Source organism: Notamacropus eugenii, chromosome 3, assembly GCF_028372415.1.
Source record: "Notamacropus eugenii isolate mMacEug1 chromosome 3, mMacEug1.pri_v2, whole genome shotgun sequence".
Lineage (NCBI taxonomy): Eukaryota > Metazoa > Chordata > Mammalia > Diprotodontia > Macropodidae > Notamacropus > Notamacropus eugenii.
The window spans coordinates 190,492,133-190,507,687 of NC_092874.1; the positions used below are offsets into that span (position 1 = coordinate 190,492,133).

At 35.0% G+C, this 15,555-nt stretch overlaps 1 protein-coding gene and 1 pseudogene across 10 annotated transcripts in view; both read left to right on the plus strand.

Annotated features, from left to right (window-relative positions):
* EPS8 (EGFR pathway substrate 8, signaling adaptor) overlaps window positions 1-15,555 on the plus strand; it is a 249,963-nt gene that overhangs the window by 184,406 nt on the left and 50,002 nt on the right. For all 10 annotated transcript variants that reach the window (XM_072653631.1, XM_072653640.1, XM_072653636.1 and 7 more), the window contains 5 exons: window positions 1,996-2,069; window positions 3,442-3,568; window positions 7,940-8,028; window positions 9,731-9,805; window positions 11,885-12,033. In XM_072653631.1, the coding sequence (XP_072509732.1) occupies window positions 1,996-2,069; window positions 3,442-3,568; window positions 7,940-8,028; window positions 9,731-9,805; window positions 11,885-12,033 (514 nt within the window). The remainder of the gene's footprint in view (window positions 1-1,995; window positions 2,070-3,441; window positions 3,569-7,939; window positions 8,029-9,730; window positions 9,806-11,884; window positions 12,034-15,555) is intronic.
* Window positions 5,182-6,127, plus strand: LOC140533640 (GTPase IMAP family member 4-like; annotated as a pseudogene).

The window sequence follows — 15,555 nt, forward strand, 5'->3', positions numbered from 1 at the left end:
ATGCCATGTTGCTTATTAATTAGGTTATTCAATTATTTTTCAATGGGACATACAACACTAAAATAAAACAACATGATATGTTTGTCAAATTGAGAAACAGTGCTATGCAGAGTGATTGGATTTGTTATTATGTATATAAAACTAAAGTTTATGTTCAGTTGTGTTTCACTTTTTGGAATTTTCTTTCTGATACCTAAATATTTTAAGAGGTTGCTTATTTAAACCCTACAACTAAATAGATGAAAATAGTGGCTCTTTAGTGTAGCTGCTTTTAAAAATAAAATAAGACATGAAAATTACTCTTCTTAATTTTTTGACAGTTTCTATTTTCAGCAGTTGTGAACATTTCTGGCAAGCATGCTGGATGTTCCTTTAAACTTGGCAATTTTTAAAAAATCTGTTTAAATAGTTACTTGGAATATTTTCTGGTGTGTGTGTGTGTGTGTGTGTGTGTGTGTGTGTGTGTGTGTGTGTATTTTCTGGAGGGGTTTTGTGGTCTTGTTTTTCTTAAAGGAAGAATAGCCCTTTTATATTTCTTAGAAATTTAAAATAAACTTGTAAAGATATATGAAAAAATTCATGCAAGTGTATATAATGAAGGACAGATAAATTAATATCCAAGGAATGCTCAACTACTACAATTTTCAAGCCATCTAAGAAGGGATATATCCTCTCTCAGTGATGTCATCAGTTTATAATGGTTCAATCATTGTCTATGGGTAGATGACTCCCAGATCTAGATATCCAGTCCTTGGCTCACTCCTGGGCTCCATTTTTTCTTTATCACCAGCTGTCTATTGAATATCTCCAAGAGGCTGCCCCATTGACTTCTCCAACTAAATTTTTAAGAATAAAACTCACCTTCCCCTTAACTGCACCCCTCCTGCACATTTTTCTTTTTGGAACAGCAACATAATCCTTTATATCACACAGATTTACAATTTTGGTGTCATCTTCATTTAATCAGTTTCCAAATTTCATTAATTCTATCCCCAAAACATATCTTGTGTCTGCTCTCTGCTCTCCACTCATTCTTACCATCTCTGTTCACTCCCTCATCACATTTCATCCTTTTCTATGTGGAATCCCTATTTCCGGTCCCTCCCCTCCCTAATCCATTCTCCACATAGAAACCAAAATGATCTTACTAAAGCACAGTTCTGACCAGGTCACTCTTCTTTTCAAAAAAATCCCGGAGTCCCTTTTTGCTTTTAGGTAAAGTAGAACTTCTCCATTGGCATTTTAAAACCCTTCACGATATGGCTTCACGTTACCTTTCCACATTTATTTCGCATGAATTCCCTTACCCACATTTCAGCCAGAATGGCTAAATGTCATATGAAAGTTCACTAAACTTTCATACCTCTCCTTCCTGTCTTTGCATAGGTTATCTCTACCATGCTGGGAATGCACTCCCTTTTCAGCTTGCTCAAAATGCCTCTCAGAATTCTGAACTTCTTTCAAGGTTCAGCTCATGTGCACCTTTCAGAAGTCTTTCATGAGCTCTTTCCATTTAGTGTTAGTGGCTGGCAGTTCCCATCCAACAAATAAGTATTAAAAACTACACATATTATTTCATTTGATCCTCATAGCTACCCTGTGAAGTTGGCAAATTATTTTTCCCATTTTGTATGTGAAGAAACTGAGATTGAGATTAAGTGACTCACTAAGGTCACACAGCTAGTGAATGTCTGAAGCAGGATTTAAACTCAAGTCTTCCTGATTCCAGGTCTAGAGCTCTACCAACCCTGACACCTAGTTGTCTAACTGCACATTAAGAAGGGAGAGAAAGGAAAAATGGGTGTGTGGGGACATAAAGAATGAGGGTTGATCCTTGAATTGGAACATATGTAGTGACTGATAACTATAGATGTCTAATGAACATTTTACAATTTCCAAATATCTCCTTCCTCTCACGTTTTCATTTTTATTTACGTAGATTGGTATCTTCTAAGACTCTTGACTCAGACTTTTTACCTTTTTTTCCTCCAATAGTTGAAAAACCCAGGCATTATCACGAACATGAAGAAACAGCTGAGATGATGGCAGCCAGGATTGATAGGGATGTTGTAAGTAGAAACAGTAAACTGTGGGACTCTGGTTTTGAATTTGATTTGAAAGAAAAAATATCTTTTTAAATAGGAGTGTATCCTTCTTATAGTCAGTTATTCTATGTTGATTTTGCTTTTTATCCATGTTGGTCTGGCCTTGTGATTTCATTGGTAGAAGTAGTTCCTTGTGTGAAACCCTCCTTCACCAATACATATTAACATTTCACCTGTAACTATTAGTCTTAAAGATGTGCTTGGGGCACTGAAAAGTTAATGGACTTGCCCATGGCCACCAATTGAATATGTTTTAGAGTCAAACCTTGTATCTAAGTCTTCCAAAGCCAGCCTCCTATCCATTATACTGTACTTCTCCTTTATCTTTATGACCAGATCTTGCTACATTGAATGAGCATTAAATATTAATTAGTTCACATGATATTAATTTGTGGGAAATTTTAGATGGATAGTATTAGTATCTGACTTCTCTTATTCTCTACCTTTGTAAGTTGTAATTTTGTTTAGAATCAAGTGTCAAAATTAGTTTGAAATTGCTTTTAGTATGACCATTAATATGATTCCTTATAGAAATGGAATTTTAGAAAACCTGAAAAATGAAAGTATAGTTTCTAATTGTACACTTTGGTATTGGAAGATCTTTTACCACAATTCAAGCATGTGAAGTTACAAGACTATGTGATATCAATGCACTACATTCTCAGCGTTTCACTTGTATAGAAAACATCCTCAAACTTAGTTAAAAAGAGAGAAACTTTGTAATTTTTAATTAAATGTTATAGTCTAATACATACACGCAAACACACACACGTGGTCAGAAGGCAAAATAGTGGAGTTTTTCTGATATCCAAATCAATTTATGATATCCCTCAAACCTTTGAAATATTAAGGTGTCATTAAATCATTTTTTCTTTATAGAAACTCTGTAATGCTGATCATTGTGTTCAAGTGGCATATTTGTCTAGTTGTCATAATGTTGTATATCTCTTTCATTCCAAGAAATAATAACTATACATATTTTTCATAATAATACTTGCGGGGAAAACATGTCAGTGTTAAAACAACTGATTTCATCTTGTATATATGGAATATGTTGAATAAATTAGAGTTAATTGGATGGGAGTCTAATAATTTGAATAGTTATTGTAAAAGCTTTTCAAATTAGCATTTGGAAACAAAAAAAGAAAATTTGAGAAATATTATAATATCACATTTTAGCCACTGACATATTTATTCAGTTCTCTTTCCTAGAATTCATGGTAATCTTGAATTTCTACAAATAAAACTTTATAAACTTCTTAATTTTTCTTTAATGGTTAATAATAGGTATAGTAATCATATTTTTTTAAATTTTAAATTTTACTTCTCATTTCAGCAAATCTTGAATCATATTTTGGATGATATTGAATTTTTTATCACCAAACTTCAAAAAGCAGCTGAAGCATATAATGAGCTCTCTAAAAGGAAAAAGAGTAAGAAAAGTAAAAAGAAAGGCCCAGGGGGTAAGTTGGATTTTACTTACTTTTAAAAATTCTTTACAAATTCTAGATTGGAACAAGTTCTGAGGTGCTATCATAACTTAGGAAAGGCCATTCAGGTAAATGCTTGTTGATTTCTTTGGGACCCCTAGATAGAACAGAAATGGATTGGAACAGATGTTGCAAAAAGTGCATGTTTGTACTTGCATACTTTTTAATCAGGAGAGTAGCTAAGGGTGCTGGGTCCAAATCAGCATCAGAACTTTTGTTTGAAATGTGAGCACTGTGGCATATATATACTAGTGTGCACATTAAAATTAGGGTTGAATTTTAGTAAAATAAAGTCAAATATATGGTAAATAAATAGAGGAAAACTAGTTTAATAATACAGATTTTTTAACTCGAATGCAAATAGATTGTTTCCTGTATAAAAAGAAAAACAGGCCAAATAAATATGAAAACACCATCCAGTAGTGTGTTGCTTAAAGGAAACATGTGAGATAGAAAGACAATTACAGTTTTATAATAAGAAGTTTAAATAAAATTTAGTATGCTTCAACCTAATCCAGAAAATTAAGAGTTAGGATCATGATAATCAACAGGAATAAATTCAAGTTATATGGCAATGAGAGACAAAAAGGGAGCTATCTCATAGTTAAACATACCATCAGAAATGAAGAAATCCTCGACCTATAATTTTATGTTAGACATAACCAATGGCATAGCAACTAATTTTATAAAGGAAAAAACAAAATGAATTGCAAAGGGACTTGGACAGAAAGATAATATCCAGATATGTCTTACACCCTACCACTTACTTATGACACATGAAACAAAGTTTTAGACTTGGATTAAATATAGAAAAAGCTAGATTCAATACTCATATTGACAGTGTCTTTAGGAATAGTTGAGAATTTTCTTTTTGTTCAAAAAAACACAAAACTTGTACAAATGGTAACCACACCCTAGAGTGTAAAGAAATTGAAAGTAAACTTAGAAAGGCAAAAAAATTTAAACAGTATTTTTACAGATTTTAATGTAATAAAGAATCTTCATACACACCCAGGTTCCAGGCATACCCTATCCCAGCACTGATACCAAAGCTTAGCTCTATGAGGAGGAGGGAGAAGGCTATTCATTCTGGTAAAGCCATAGTGCTCAACTTGGCCAGAAGTTGTGCCAGATAATGGTAGGAATAGATTGTGGAGAGATTCCTAACAACACAAGGAAGGGACAAGCTATGGTCATGAAACCAAGAGCCCAGGAAAAAGCAACTGAGACTTGTCATGGTGGGTAAAACAGGAGCTGGGAAAAGTGCAGCATCTTTGGAAAATGAATATTTGAGTCAGGACTAAGTAGCAAAGTAGATGATCAAGACCTATATGAAAATAGGTAGGATGTGGACTGAGAAAGAAATTGTAGTTGTGACTCTTCCTGAGATTTTTGTGCCTGATGTGGACATTTTGAAAGAGACCAGCCCCTGCCTCATCATGCCATGCCTAACCATCACATCCTCTCTAAGCTCCCTAAGGGACCATCTTGGTCCCTCCTTTGTTTTTTAAGAGGACCAATGACATCACAGAGTCACAGAGAATTGGATTTGTGAGGCAGAATTGCACAAAGTCATAAGCCTCACTCTTTCCTCTAGAGTCACTGATGTCCAATGGTGAGACAAAAGTCAAGATGACTGGTGATAGCCTAGGATACAGTGGAAAACCACTTTGATGTTTGGCCAAGTTCTAAATGTTCCACAGTACCTGCTTCAGCTGCCTTCATGGCCATTAGAACAAGTTGTTCTCATCCACCCATTTCACTGGGTGACATCTTCACATTCTTGGGGTAGACCTCTCCCTAATTTACCGATGGGTTTGAGGCCTGTCAGTTACCCTCTTCATTGTTACACCAAGGAGGAGCAAGATGTAGTAAAGAAAATCCTGGGAATTTTTAGCTCCAAAGCCATGGGGTACAGGATTCTTTTATTTATCCAGATGGATCATTTGGAAGGTATTGATTTGAACCAATATTAAGTGAAACTAGCGAGGAAGGCTTGAAAGACCGATAGTCTAGTTTAGCAGAAGGTACTGTGGATTCAACTGTTGGCAAATGAAAGTGAGCAGGAGGCACAGCTAACAGCTTCTGTCTGTAGTTGAGTGATTGGTGCAGAAGAATAGGGGCTCTTGGTACATAAACCATACATATGAACAGACCAAGAGGAAGATTCAGAAACAAACTGAAGCACTTACACTACATGTAAGACCTGGAAGGACTAAAAGAGGAAATAAGACAGGAATATAAAAAGGAAATCAGAAAATTAAAGCTGAGCTAAGCTGAAACGGAGAGAAAGAAAAGAAAACATACATAGGAATCTTACAGAAAGTGTCTGTGCTGATAAGCAAAGAATTGCCAGAGCTGAGGTTGTGAGCCATAATGTGTTCTTTGAAAACTTCCTGAAATTTTTGGGAGCAGCCTGTGCAATCATTAAAAATATATTTAAGAATTAAGGAACTTGGTAAAATTATCTTGTGCTTTCTGTTACTTTTTCAGCTTCTTCTTTCTCTGTTGTTTATTTGATGAATATGCAGTCATCCCAGCTCCATATTACCACTCATGTCTTGAAAAATAAAGACAGCCACAAACCTTTCTTTCATCACTAGAAATGCCCTAATATTTACTAATATTTTAATCTGAAAATAAAGGGATTCTTTTCCTTTGAAAATCCAGGAAAGGAAATTCTGCTTTTTCTGAGCTAGAGATTTTCTCTCCAAGATCCAGAGGAAGAAAAGAGGAATCCAGAGTAAACCTTATAGTAGGACTTCTATATTTCTCCTTTCCCTCCTCTCTAGAAAGGAAATATATTCACTGGGAAGATGAATCGTACTTTCATTTCAATTGTTATCATTATCAAGGGACATTTAATGGCTAATAGCTCACAGTTGTGTAGAGCATTAAGGATCACAGATCATTTCACGTAGTATTGAAAATTGATCCTCATAGCAACCCTGATACTATTGTCATCCACATTTTTACCTGAAGAACCTAAGACTGAAAGAAATCAAGTGACTTGCTCAGGGTCACAGGGCTAGTGTGTGTCTGAGGAAGGATTTGAATTCAGGTCTTCCTGTTTCTAAGTCTGACACTCTAAGTCTGACACTCTACCCACTATGCCACCTTGTTGTCAATTTCACATTGACCATTCTGTCCTTGTTATTCATTTTAACTAAATGATATTTGGGGCATTTCTGATGATGAAAGGTTTGCTGCTGCCTTTATTTTTAAAGACATGAATGGTAATATGGAGCTGGGATGGCTGCATATTCATCAAATAAATAACAGGAGATGAACTCCTGTTATACTCATATTTATTAATCCTAAGGCTCGAATTGTCCATAGATTTTCTGATTCATAATGATCCATTACCTATCCATTGAAATTATCAGAATTCTGTATCATTGACTGTCATATTAGTAGCAAAGACACTTTATTTCTGTAGCCCTTTAAGATTTACAAAGCCTTTCCTCACAATCCTTTGAAATAATACTGCAGACATAGCTTCTGTTTTTACAGATGGGAAAACTGAGGTTCAGAAAGAATAACTGGTTTTACCTATTGTTATGAAAGTAGTTAGGATCAGGGTTAGGGTACAAGCCTGAATCTCTCCTGATTTCTATCCCAGTGCTCTTTGTTATTGTACCACATCACCTCTTCCATTAAATGACTGCTTATTTGAGGTCTCAGAATTCAGTCTGCTTTGAACAGATCACATTCAGAGTATAATGTTGGTGCAAGTGGAATGCCAGATTCCTGTCAACCCACAGACAGTGAAAAACTCTGACCCAAGAGATGAGACAATATGGTTTAACATATTCATTTCATTCTGCTAGGTGAACTGCATGATCTGGATAGAAATTGACATTTCTTGTTACAAATGAATGAATAAATAAAGGAAAATAGTCCTCAGTGAGGGTAATATGACAAATACACATAAGTCTAATTGGAGAGTAAAAAGTCAGTGGCAAAATACATGCTTGGGTCAAATACCAAATTATGAACATAATAAAATTATGTTGGAAAATTATAGTATTAATTAAACATAAATACATAGCTAAAGCAATTATTCATAATGAATAAAAGACAATAAAAGTCCATGTTGGTGCAACTATGGAAAATAAATTACATTAAATAAATATCTTTGCACAACAAAAGTATTGCATATATTATACAATGTTGCAAATATGAGAACTTCTATTTCATGGACTTGTGACAAACTTGCACTTGGTTACATCGTGAGAGAAGCTATAGCAACTAGGTTTTAGAAGAAATATGTATAGGGAAAAGCCTTTCTGGATTGTATTTCCAATTAATTTCTGAAATTTGTCTCTGTATATATTTCATTAGAGGGTATGTTAACACTCCGAGCAAAACCACCACCTCCTGATGAATTTTTTGACTGCTTCCAAAAATTCAAGCATGCATTTAACCTCCTGGTAAGTGGAAAGACATTTACAGTACAAATAGGGGAAGAAAGGAACATTGTACGTTCTTTAACTTGGTGAAGAAATTTTTTTTAAAAATATGTTCTAAGGAACTTGTATTTATAGTCTTGTCTTGCATATTTGATCAAAACATAGAGAAGACAAAGGCTGATCTCTATAACTTGGTTAAAAATGTCATACGTGCTCCTTTTTTTATTTTGTTGGTCTTCTTATATAAGATTATGCTCAATTTAAGAAATGGAATTAGCCATCAAGATCTATTTCTCCCAATCCAATTAGATCTAGTCTAACGAATATTTATTAGATATAGCAGACTGTAATAGGTACTTGGAATTCAAAGACAGAACACAAAGTAGTTCCTGTCCTCAAGGGGCTTACATCCTATAGGGTATATAAAATATGTGAACAAGTAAATTTGTATATAATTATTTGGTGACAGCAAGAACACTTTCTACAGCTGAGTTGTAGGGGAAATTGCAGCTTCTAGAAGGTAGGGATGAGAAGAGAATGCAGTCAAGGTATTGGCACAACCTTTAAAGGCACAGAAGCAGGGGATTGGATTTTGAGTTTTGAGAACAAGTAGGCCAGTTTGTCTGGAACATGGAATGCATGAAGATGAATAATGTAAAATTAAAAAAGTTCATATGGACCCATATTATGAGAAATTTAAATGGTTTTGTAAGTAACCTTGGAGAAAGTAGATTCAGTTGAGTAATGAGGTGAGAAGTCAAATTACAAGGGCTTGGTTGAAAAGTTAATAACAGGATAGGAAGTAGAAACAATGAAAAAACAATGTTTTTTTAGGACTATGAAAGGGTGGAGATTAATAGAATTATAGACTCAAAGGAGGGAAGGAGAAAAGGAGGGAGGGAGAGAGAAAGAGAGGGGAGGGGAGAGAGAGGGGCGGGAGAGAGGGGCGGGGGAGAGGGAGAGAGAGAACTGATGAGAGTTAGTTCCCCTTGGTAAAGCGCTATTGGATAGGGAGAAGAGGAAACTCACAGAAGATGGCTTGTATTTTCTCTGTAAAACTAAGTAGGTCCAAAACAGAATTTATTGTCTTTCTCCCTAAACTCTCCTCAGTTCCTACCTTCCCCATTACTGTAAAAGGCAACACTATTCCCCCAAACCTAGAGGTTTACAACGGAGAAGTCATTCTTGACTCCTCACCATTTCTCACCCCTGCACTTCTGTCCCACATCTGCCCCTCCATATCCAATGTATTTTTAAGGCCTGCTGGTTTCAGCTTTGCAACTTCCTTAAATATGCCCTCTCCTGTCCTTGTGACAATTTTTCCACTCTAGTATAGGCCCTCACCTTGAGCACCAGAGCCTCTTATCTTGGGTAGGGTTCACAATGGGAGTTCTACCTCCATGCCAGCTTCGTGGTCATGGAAGGCGATAGTCAAAGCAGAGTATCAGTAGACTTCAGCTTGTGGGAGTCATATGGGTAGAAAACCCAGTTACTGAAGAGGGCCAAGCCTGCAGCATCTGCTTATGTTGGTCATTGTTTGGCTACTCTGATGTCAGCCAAAGTGGTGATTGATGTGCTCCTCAGAGTAAAGTTTGCTCTGTTAATTTGACAAGGCAATATGCTCTTTTTAATGCTGACCTACATCTTTCTTTTTTTATTGACTATCTCTCCTCTGCTCTATGGCATAGAATTTCAGGAAAAAATTGTTTTCTTATTGTTTCAGGCAAAACTGAAGTCTCACATCCAGAATCCTAGTGCTGCAGATTTGGTTCATTTTCTGTATACACCATTAAACATGGTAAGTGACTTACCCCAAATCACCCAAACTATTGTAGAATCTTCATGCCTAGTCTGCTTCCCACTACTTTGTCCTATACCCTAATTCCTCATTTTACTACTCCTCCAAAATATTTGTGGGACCTACTTTAAATGCAATACCTTTTTTTCTACACAAGCTAGTAGAGGTTAGTGTGTTGAGAATTTTGGGAGAGAGGTTTAAAGATTCTATGTGTCAGCTTATCTATTAAGATGTGTCATCAAATAATTTATGCGGGGAGGCTTATACCTGCTGTGCTACTTCACAATGAAAATTAAATGAGTTTATTTATATTAAAAAGGGAAAAATATTATAAATATTGTTAAATGCATTTCAATGAATGTTTAAGGACAGTCAAAATAAGAACAGTCCATTTTAACCCACCAAAATATACTAATGATGGCAACCTTTCTAGTTCTGAAATTCTATGATCTGGTAAATTCAACAAGCATTTATAAATGTCTACTAGATGTGAGAGACCCTGAGACCAAATCCTGCTCCCTAGATCATTTTCAATGGGAACTGAAAAAATGGGGAGGGAAGGCAGAGTGTCAGGAAAAGACTTCATGGATTAATGGAGGATATAGCACTCAAGGTGAGTCTAGAAGGAAGAGAGGGACTTTGGCAGATTTGGCCTGGGGAGATAGTAGAGAGTGTAAGCAAAGGCAAAGAGGCAGAATGAGAATGGAGAATAGAAAGTTGTCCCTTTTTGCTAGAAAGTTGAGCAAATGAAATATGAGGTGTTTTTTTTAAACTATATCTCAGATTTAATGGGTATAGTAGACACTTAGTGAGGAACCTTATTCTCCCTAGGTAGATTGGCACTTAACCATGCAAGTTATGCTCTCAGAGAGTTGACTCTCTGTATATGAGATAAGGCTTTAAAAAAAAACTTCTGAGAACTAGAATATGGAAGATATGGCAGAATATGGCAGAATATGGCAGATGAAGATCAGGAATTTATATTTTAATAGCTTTAATATAAGAAGCCACCAAAGTTTGTTGAGTAGAAAAGTGATAGACAAAGGAGGATTATTTGCACATCTGTATAGAAGACAGAATACAAAAAGGATAGACAAGAGAAAGGAAAAGTAATAGGATATTAATGATAGTCTAAGTGAGAGGAAATGAGAACCTTAACAACAGTCATGGTTATAATGAGAGGAGAAAGAGGAGAATAGATCTGAGAGATATTGTAAAGAAAAGGAATATCAAATGTTCATTTCTCAGAACAAAATCAAGTTCAATATTATTTCTTTTACAGTTTGTAATCATTTTTATTTGAATAATAAAAAAGAATAGATACAATTTCATCTACTTTCCCAAGTGGAACAAGACAAGGTGTGGAAAAAATGTATAGTACATTTTATTAGTTTCCAAACACAGGAAACTAATCAACCCAGTGAGTTAATGACAAAAGTTAGGCAATGTCAGGTAAGACAAGGAAAAACTCTTTATTACATTAGTTTATAAGTAACTCCAGCATCAAAATTTCAGTGATCATTGTTATTATTAAAAATAATTTTTACTATTATAAGTACTACTGTCAGAGTAGAATCAAATGTTCTGTCACATAGTAAAAAAAGAGTTATTATCCAAATAAATTTTTTAAAATAGAACTATTTTTATATATTTGAAAGCATCTTGATCTTCCTTTTTTATGTCTCTTGTGCTCTATGGCATGGAATCTGTAAAAAAAATCTGTAATATGGAATACTTGGAGACATTTAGCATGTATTTCCCTTATGTTTTTTCTACACTTTCTACAAAGAATTGAAATATGGATTTATTCAAATGTATGTGGAATGATGCCACTTTATAAACTCCATGTAAAAACCTTAACCATGTTACTTTCTAGCCAAAGCTCATGTACTAAAACAAATGCAAAACATTTTCATCTTTGCTCTTTCCCAAGAAAATGACTCCTTAATAGTTTCTTTTAAAAATATATACTATAAGTAGCTTAATTAACTACCAATAACACTCTTAACTTTTATACTATATTAACAATATATTGCAATAAATATTTTTAACCTGAAAAACAAATTCTTGTTCTTTTAGGTGGTACAGGCAACTGGAGGTCCTGAACTTGCCAGTACAGTACTCAGCCCTCTGTTGACCAAGGATGCAATTGATTTCTTAAATCACACTGTCCATGTTGAGGAAAGGCAATTATGGATGTCATTGGGAGAAACGTGGCTGAAACCCAGGTAAAGAATTATGTAAATTTAGCATTTTAAATAACTAAGGTTTTAATATACCATTGTGGTGGAGCCAAGTCAACAAGATAATTATATTACACTTCAGTGGATCTGTGCTGTCATCTATGTGGAACTATATGATCCTAAAAATCCTTCACAGAGAGTCTTTCCAATATTATGGCAGCCCTCTAGCTTATTTTTCCATATTTCATGAGTGCAACTGTAGCCCTGAAATTGTGCATCTTTTTTCCTTTATTTTTAATAGATGACTGACTGAGCTCCATTTCCCATCATACATTTCCTGGTTGATAATCTTTTCTGCCTCTTTTGGTTCATCAGTTATCATTAGTAATATGCTACAGACCACTCATGTCCACCATACATCACTCCACTTCCCTTTGTGTCACGTATAATTCATATTCTTTGGAAGTTCATGAATTGCAGTCATGTAGCCTCGTGGAAAGAATATTACTGTTTAAATGATGGATTTTTGTGTCAGGAATCAAGTTGGAATTATTGAAAACTCTGACAACCACACAAAAAATACAGTAGATGCTCTTCTTACTAATCAGATCTAGACCCAAATAGAAAAAAGAATCCAACATATTCCAAAATATTTATAACAGAACTTTATGATAGCCAAGAACTAGTAACAAAAGCAGAAACCCGCTGGTTGGGGCATAGCTGAAAAAAATGAACTGTGGTTTATGGATGTAATGGAATATTATCATGCAGAAAGAAATAATCAATATAAAGAATTCAGTGAAACAGGGTAAGATTTATATGAATTAATGTAGGGTGAATGAAATAAGCAGAATCAAAAGAACAATACACACAATGTCTACAAGAATGTGAGCAAAGAAATCGCTAAAGGAAAGCCGACATCTGAGCAGTTGGGGAAAAAAGTGGTGATCCTAAAGAACACATTTTGAAGCACAGCTTCTTCTTTAAGTTATAAAAATAAGAGACTTATTTTCTGCTTAGTGTTGTGTATCTTGTCAGATGCAGTTTTTTTAATTAGGTGTTTATGCTCTGTTTTTTTCTTAGTTACATGAAACAATTTAGAGTAAGAGGAAGGTAGGTATTTCAAAAAAAATAACGATGTAAAAAAAAAAGCATTAAATTTATTTCTCAAAAATTACCTATTCCCTTCTTTTGTTTTTCCTCTAGAATTTCCTCAGTGCATGTCTAGCTCATGTTCATAAAGATTTCACAGAGAGGAGAAATACTGTTCACTGTCTTTCCAAACATCCAATACTATCTCCTCTTTAGAATATCTTAAGAGTACCCAACATATCTTCTCCTGGATGCATTTCATCCCATCCAGTTGTTCTTAGCAACTTAATTTACTTAAGTATCATGTGTATTTCCTCACAAATCCCACCACTAAGTGACATTTTTGCAGTTCAAATGTGGTGGTTCCATTGTCTGAGAGGATTAAAATAGATTTCATAGAAATACTGTGACAGATCCTTTTCAGTGACATTTTACAGTTCAAATATGGTAGTTCCATGAGACACTGACAGGTTCTTTCCATTTTTCATCCATCTTGTAGACAATCTTCCAGTTTTAACTATTCATCCAGTTGGGATACTGGAATACTTGGGTCTCTTAATGGGTTTTTTTCTTCTTTCTTTCTCTTCCACTACTATTTGTAGTTTTCTGAGTAAAACTACTTGTTGTTTTCCATTATCCTCCTCCTTAAAGTTTTAGAGATGAGTTTTATTCTAAACAAGTGTTGGCTTTGGCTGCCATACCTCTTCATCTGGCAAAGAAATCAAATATTGTTGGCTTGAAGTGCTTTTCATGCTCTTCTGGCTTCCCTAAGTCTGTTTATGACATTAGTTCAACTTCTGTAGAAAATGAGGACAGTCATACTTTTTATTCATTTCTTCTTTTTAATGTCAATTGCCTTTTTGAAAAGATCAAGTGGAAGGAGTATATTTGATTCAGCATTGTCTTATAGTCATTATCCTTTCTTTTAGTATTTGACCTTTGCTGTAACTAATCAGTCCAGAGGTTGTTTCAAAAATTACTCTGATGGTAGTAACCAGTCATTTCCTATCTTTTAAGGTAGAATCATTTTCATTTTTGTTATATTCTTTTATGTTTATATTTTACTATAGCCTGCAGATCTTACTTCCCTTGAAAAGATCTGTGAGTTTTAGTAAATTATTGAAACCACAATGTTCAATTAGAAACAACAACAAAAAATTGATATGACCTTAAACTTCTTTAAAAGTGACATTGTTTCCAGGAAAAGGAATTGAGAACCCCATTGTACTCTGTATTATGCCAATCAAGATGGGTGCCTCATTTGGAGTGGTAGCCTTTTGAGTTAAGAGAAATAAATGAACAGGAGAAATGCTGTAGAGATAAAATCTGTAAGACTTGGCAATTTATCAGATGTGGATCATAAGATAGAGCAGATATTTGATGAGGAAAATTGTTGTTATTTGTTTAGTTGATTAGTCATGTTAGACTCGTCCTGACCCCATTTAGAATTTTCTTGCAAAGATACTGGAGTGGTTTACCATTTCCTTCTCCAGCTCATTTTACCAGTGAGGAACAGAGGCAAGCAGAGTCAAGTGACTTGCCCAGACCATGCAGCTAGTGCCTGAGCCAGAATTTGAATTCAGGTTCTCCTGACTCTAGGGCTGACAGTCTATCCATAGTACCATCTAGCTGCCCCTCAGTGGCAAATAGATTTATTTTATTTGGCCCAGAGGGCATAAGCAGAAGCAGAGGATGAACATTTCAAAGAGGTAATTTTACACTTCATGTGAGGAAAAGCTGATTAACAATTAAAGCTATCCAAAATTGGGATAGATTGCCTCACAGGTTCTCCCCCATCCCTAATAAAGGCGGTAGGACCAATTTGTAGACACACAGAATGGAAGGTTCCTTTTCAAATATTGATGGGACAAAGTAGCTACTGAAATATCTTCTATGAAATTCCATGATTCTGAAAACATGAAGGTCTTAAGGACACAAGTGGTGGTTGGGGCATGAGCTATGGAAGAGAAAGCAGTCAAGGACGTATTAGCTAAAGAATGAAAATGGTGCCTGAAAACAAGAAGTATGTTCTGGACCAGGGCTTAAAATATATGAATAAAGAGCTCTTATGCAGGAATGGAATGTGACTAACATGGGCTGGTAATAATACATTTGCCTAGAATCTTAGAAATCTAATCAGAAGCACTTTAGGCTAAAAATGGAATGGGAAAAAACTATATGCATATCTGCCAAGATACCTGCCATAGTGACATGGAAAGTGCTACAATATAAGGAGAATAATAGCAGTACAGATGCTCAGAAATTCACAAGAGACAAAAGCAAAAATCCAAGAAAGGTGCCAGAAATGAAAAAAAAAGACCTTAACTATTTATACAAAAATACACATTGTAGGGGTGACAAGCGAGATGAAACAAGGATCCTAATGCAAAGAGGAAATTTTGGCTTCAAATGCAACACTGGGATTGGATAGGATTAGATAAAATCCCTGGTTGGAATAAAATTTTGAAGGGTATA